This window comes from Fringilla coelebs, assembly GCF_963513975.1.
Source record: "Fringilla coelebs genome assembly, chromosome: 23".
NCBI classification, from domain to species: Eukaryota; Metazoa; Chordata; class Aves; order Passeriformes; family Fringillidae; genus Fringilla; species Fringilla coelebs.
The window spans coordinates 557,959-563,958 of record NC_140049.1 but is presented as its reverse complement, the minus strand read 5'-3'; the positions used below and the strand labels follow the sequence as shown (position 1 = coordinate 563,958).

At 55.2% G+C, this 6,000-nt stretch overlaps 1 protein-coding gene across 2 annotated transcripts in view; it reads right to left on the bottom strand.

The window, feature by feature from the left end:
* Positions 1–908: 908 nt before the first annotated feature.
* Positions 909–6,000, bottom strand: part of KCND3 (potassium voltage-gated channel subfamily D member 3) — a gene marked incomplete at both ends in the record, with an annotated part of 84,289 nt that continues 79,197 nt past the window's right edge. The window contains 3 exons of one of the 2 annotated variants that reach the window (XM_084220655.1): positions 909–1,098; positions 3,233–3,480; positions 4,331–4,387. In XM_084220655.1, the coding sequence (XP_084076781.1) occupies positions 909–1,098; positions 3,233–3,480; positions 4,331–4,387 (495 nt within the window). The remainder of the gene's footprint in view (positions 1,099–3,232; positions 3,481–4,330; positions 4,388–6,000) is intronic. The other variant, XM_084220656.1, reaches the window with a different exon arrangement.

The window sequence follows — 6,000 nt, the reverse complement described above, 5'->3', positions numbered from 1 at the left end:
GATAACAAAAATAGAAAGCAGATACCCAGGTGGGACTAAAACTCTACTAAAGCCTGTCTTCTTTTTTTTTTTTGTCCTTGTTTTTGTTTTTCTCCACAAATATGTTTCCACAGACAATAATTAGCAGACAAACACAGTTTGCAATTGCACTGTATTGACCTGAAAGGCGGGTACAAAATAGTCTAAATCGGGGACGGCATCCAGGGAGGGAGGTGTGTGTGTGGGGGTGTGTGTGCAGGGCTGGCACCCCTGGGCTCCTGCTGGGCACCTCCCTGGTGCCCTCTGTGCCTCTGCCCACTCACACGCACACGCACAGCCATGCAGGGGGCTGCTGTGACAGGTGGCTTCTTTTGTCTAAATCTTTTCCTATAAAAGAAAAAAAAACACAACAGTGAAATTTTGGTTGGTTTAAAGGTTCTGCTCCTGCTCCATGAAGAAAAAAAAAATCACAAAATCTATTGTTTTTCACCTTTTCAGTCATTTCCTCGTGAATAAATATTATCCATTAAAAACCTTTAAAAAGGTGCTGCGATACACAGTGTTAGACTCCGCTCTCTGCAGTGGCGCTGCCGGCTCCGCTCCAGCTGTGCGCTGCTGCCGGGCCGTGCGGGACACAGCTGGCGGGGCACAGCTGGCGGGCACAGCTGGCGGGGCACAGCTGGCGGGGCACAGCTGGCCGGGCACAGCTGGCGGGGCACAGCTGGCGGGCACAGCTGGCGGGGCACAGCTGGCGGGGCACAGCTGGCGGGGCACAGCTGGCGGGCACAGCTGGCGGGGCACAGCTGGCGGGCACAGCCGCCTCTGCCGGTCCTCCTGCAGCCCTTGCCCGGTGCCCGGTCGTGCCCGGCGCGGTGCCCGGCGCGGTGCCGGCTGACGCGGGGCCCGGGGGGCTCCGGCCCGGGCCGGGCTCACAAGGCCGAGACCTTGACGACGTTGGGAGCGTTCGTGGCGGGCCCGGGGCTGCCCGGGCCGGGTCTGCTCTCGCCCTCGGGCGTCAGCGCCGGCGGCGTGGGGATGCTGATGATGGCTGTGGTGATCTGCGCCGCTTTGCAGTTCGGCCGCAGCCCGTCGTCCGACTTCATGTTGAGGCTGGAGCGACTGGAAAACAAATTTAGTGCTTGGCTTGTTTCTCAGAATGAGGCGGGAGAAAGGATGGGGACGGTTGTGGTTCTTAATCAGGATCTTATTCAGCTGAAATATTCAAAGGCTCCATTTAAACGTGCCCCTGTTCCTGCGAGGCACCATTTATGTCTACACAGATTACACCCAGCCTCGGTAATGTTCCCCCTGGTTAGGAGACGGCTTCTCACGGGGCAAATTGCTCTGTTTCCATTTCCTTCTTGCATAATTCTAGTTTATTGAAAAGGACATCTGAATACACTGGCCTGTAGTGCATCTTTTCAGAGCACAGGTAGTTCTTTCTGAGAAAAATGATATCTTTCTTGCATTTCAAATACCTCTTTCACATTCCCCATCCCTCGATCCTTTCTATTTTATTTCTCTCTGCAGTAGTTTCAAGGATGTGACAGCTGGGAGCATTCTTATTAGATCTGCATCAATTGCATCCTATAATTAATTACAGGGGGAAAATGATAGGTTGATTTCTGTGCATCTGCACAGCTACAGGAGTCTGCTATTACCAGCCCAACATGTTCATTTTCCACACAAGGCCTGTCCTTTCAGAATGGAAAGCTCCCAGTCGGGGGCTGCTGCTGCTGCTGCTGCTCCCTCGGAGTGACTCACCCGGGGATGGTTTCTGATCCCCCAAACATCCAGGAGCAGATCCCACCCCAGGGCCCGGTTGCTCCTGGCAGTGGTAACCAGCACACCCAGCTGGTTGCATTCCACACCAAAAATAACTGAAAAGCTTTTTTTCCTCTCTCCATCCTTGCCCAGTTTGGTAAGCAAGTGAAATAAGTGTTGACATTTAAAATATCACCGGTGTCTGATTTAGCACCCAGAACAGTTGACATTCCCCTGAATTACTGCTTCAGGTGCTGGTTCAAAACATTGTCATATTGAAACTGAAATAGCTGGAGACTTGTTTTGTGCTTACTCATTCATAATTCATGCTCTGAAAAGCCCTTCAGGCACCAAGTAATCACTTGCTGCCCTAAAGGCAGCTTTGTTTTGGTTTGTACGTCCCTTTGATAGGAGTGGGGAGAAGAGGAATGGGACATTCAAAACCAGCCCTAGTGCACAAAAAACTTAATGGGCTGAGGGGGATTTGGAAAGTAATTTAATATTTGCAGGGATTATATGGTGAATAAATGATTCTTTCTCAGCAATTTATGTATAAAATGAAATTTTAGCCATTTTCTATTAAGGGACACTTTACCTGTGTCCTTTATGGCTTTTTAGGTCACAGCTACTAAGGCACCATGGTGAAATTCCTCTTATTTGCTTCCCAGTGATGCTTAGAGTGGCAATTTGGGCTTTTGGGCAATGAAAGTCAGTGCAGTGTCCTGTGGGACCACCTCAGCCCCCCAGAGCTTTGGCTGCCAGATGCTGCTGGCCCTCGGTTTTGCCAAGTGCCCGTTCCCTGGGGAGCCTGTCCTGTGCCTGCCACCCTCTGGGGCAGAACCTCTCCTGCCATCCATCCACCTTCCAGGCTGCCCTGGGCTCTGGGGCAGCTTTAACCTGCTCCTTCCAGGGCAGCCAGGAGCCACCTCCCGTGGGTCATCACTGGGGGGAGACGAGCATGCTGCCACCAGGCCCTGCCCCTGGCTGGAGAACAGCCCCGCAGCTGGGCACAGCTGGGCACAGCCCTGCAGCTGGGGACGGCCCTGCCAGCCCTGCAGCTGGGCACAGCTGGGCACAGCCCTGCAGCTGGGCACAGCCCTGCCAGCCCCACGGCTGGGCACACCTGGGCACAGCCCTGCCAGCCCTGCAGCTGGGGACAGCCCTGCCAGCCCCGCAGCTGGGCACAGCTGGGCACAGCCCTGCAGCTGGGGACAGCCCTGCCAGCCCCGCAGCTGGGCACAGCTGGGCACAGCCCTGCAGCTGGGCACAGCCCTGCCAGCCCCGCAGCTGGGCACAGCTGGACACTGCCCTGCCAGCCCTGCAGCTGGGCACAGCTGGGTACAGCCCTGTCACCCTACCAGCCCTACCCTGGCACAGCCCGGTACCTGGCGGTGAGCGAGGGCTGCTCGCTGCCCGGGATGTGGATGGTGCTCAGCTCCTGCATGCCCCGCAGCCCTGCCAGCCCTGCCAGCCCCGCCATCCCCGGTACCTGGCGGTGAGCGAGGGCTGCTCGCTGCCCGGGATGTGGATGGTGCTCAGCTCCTGCATGCTCCGCAGCCGCGTGGCGGGCACGCTGCAGTTGGGCAGGTGCGCGCTCTTCTTGTGGCGCCGCGAGCAGCAGGACGCGCCCAGCCCCGCCTGGCTGGACAGCGAGGGGCTCCGCGACGAGGGGTAGTTCTGCAGCGAGCTCTCCATGCAGTTCTGCTCGAACAGCTGCTCGTCGATGAACTCGTGGTTCTGCGGGGAGAGCGGAGCCGTCACTGCCGGCGGGTGGCAGCCCTGGCCTGCGGGAGATGCTCGCTGTGCCTGCGGGGCTGTACGGGCACTGCCCCAGGAAAGGATCTGCCCGCTGGGGCCACCCTGCCCTGCCCTGCCCTGCCCTGCCCTGCCCTGCCCTGCCCTGCCCTGCCCTGCCCTGCCCGGCCCTGCCCTGCCCGCAGGGAAACCAGGGGAGCTGTGCCGCTGAGAAAGGCGTGAGGCCATCGCTGCTCACACAGCCTGACCCGGGCACTCTGCGGGGTTTGAACTTCTCTTCATCTTCTGCTGCATTCCAGAATGGCCTCAAAAAGTCTGGAAGGCCACATGGCTACGAAACCCCAAAGGAGCTCATGCTCCTTTTCTTTCTGCCTGGGGGCAGGATTGTATTTTGTTTGGATGATCGCTGGCCAGAGAATTAATGTTAGATTGGCTGGGGGGGTCAAAGCATCCCTGTGGTGCACGGGCTGGGGCAACAAACGCAGCAGTGAAGAGGGGAAGGAAATTCAGAAGGCTGGATCTGTAAGGAGCGTTTGTGGTAAGGAACAAGAAATCCTGAAAGAAAGAACTCTCGTGTGTGGCTAAGAACACCCAGGTAGAGTGAACAGACCTCATCCAGTCCCTGTAGGCTTCAGAAGAGATGGGAAACAAAAGCAACCATGCTGAAGGCAGCCACCAGATCCCACGGGGACAGTCACAACTGCCACAGGGAACAAGAGCACTGGAAAGCCAAAGGGAGCCACGTGCACAAGCCCCCAGGACAGGAGCAGGAGAAGAAAGCAAACACTGTCCAGACACGTCACAGAGACCACAGAGAAAACAGATTAAATACCTTGATGGTGGAAGTTCGCACAGATAACAGGGGATCATCCACAAGATAGGACAATCCCTACGGGACAACATGCCAACAGAAGATAAAAACACAGTTCATTGTCCATTCCAGCATCCAGAAGTTAGTCCCAGCACTGCATCTCTGGCCTCAGCATTCCAGCTCAAGTTTGAATGGGCAACAGAACCTTCTCTCAGGCCCCTCAACCAGAACCCTGCTGCCAATTCAGCTTTTGAGTGCTCTGCTCGTGGGAACAGAGCAGAACCAGAACAACTTTCTGGCTTTGATCCTTTGAGGCAAAGGCAAACAAGGTCTCAGCTCTGACCCACAGGTCACAGGTTGGGATTGTGTTGCTGTTGTGCCACCGCTGGACTGTGGGCTTTGATCAGACTCTGTGAAAGCACAGAAAAGGGTTTGGGTTGAAGGGCTGGGCTCAAGGCACTCAGCACTTGGAGAAAATACAGCATGTGAATGTCCAGACAGTCTGGGAGCTGGAATGGGAGGGGAAAAACCTCCTTTTGTTTGAGCCAACCCCATCTGCTGTGGGAATATGACAAAGTGATCTCTGTGGTGGCAGCTCCAAGCACTCCAGGGTCACTTTGTCATCTGACACAGCAGATCTGGGGCCATTCACAGCCACTCAGCTGGAAGTGCTGCCACTGACAGCCCAGAGACCAGGCCAATAAATAATGCACTCTGAGAATCCTCTGCCTGCTCTCAGGAAGGGTGAATTGCCCATTGAAACAAGCTTGCAACCATGGTACATTCCTCATTCCATTCCTGCCACTTGCTCACAAAATGACTCTTCAGTGTTTAAAAATGCTTTTACTGCAATTTAAATTTCCTGTTGCACGGTGTTTTAATAGATTACATGGAGTACAGGATCCGCACACAAACCCATTGAGCTTTCTGGCCGGGTAATTCCAGAGCAGGATGCAAACCTGCTCTCTGATTTGGTGCTACAGCATGGCAGTAACTGGCTGAAAACCACGAGGGAGAACCCCTTTGTGCAGATTCTCCTTCTGAGTTTTAATCCAAATTCGAGCGTCTCTGTTACTGCCGCTGTTTGCTGAAAAAGAGGAATTTTGGAGCACTTTCAGTGCCTGTGACTCATTGTCTGAGCAGGTTTGCGAGCTGGGAGTGCTCAGCCTTTGTCAGTGCGGTGGGCTGACACAGCCAGGGTACCACACCCGCTAATTAGGGCACCGCAGCACTAATTAGGGCACGCTGGGTTCCCTCAGCTGGCGGGCGATGCTCACCTGCCCTGCACAGGTCGGAGTCTCTGAGCCCTTCCAGGAGGGCAGAGCCTGCAGGCAGGGCTCAGCTCTGCCTGCCCCAGCCACCTCTGAACGCTGGGGCTGTGGAATGGGGGGCACAGCTCCGAGGGGCTCAGCAGACAGCTTTAAACTGAAGAGTCAGGCTGTGAACTATCTGCTGGTAATGTAACACTGAAATAAAGGATGAGCTGTATAAAACAAATTCAGGAGCCATTGATACAGGAAGAATCCGTTCCCTGCCCTTGCCCTGGGACCCTCGGAGCCCCCTGGGCTCAGCTCACTGCAGTTAATTCCTCAGTGTCTCTCTGAGGCCCAAGTGCTGCTTTTCCAGCACAAGCCAAACTATGGAAGTGAAGGTGATTTGTCTAAAAGAAACCCTTGCAAGTCAGAAATCAA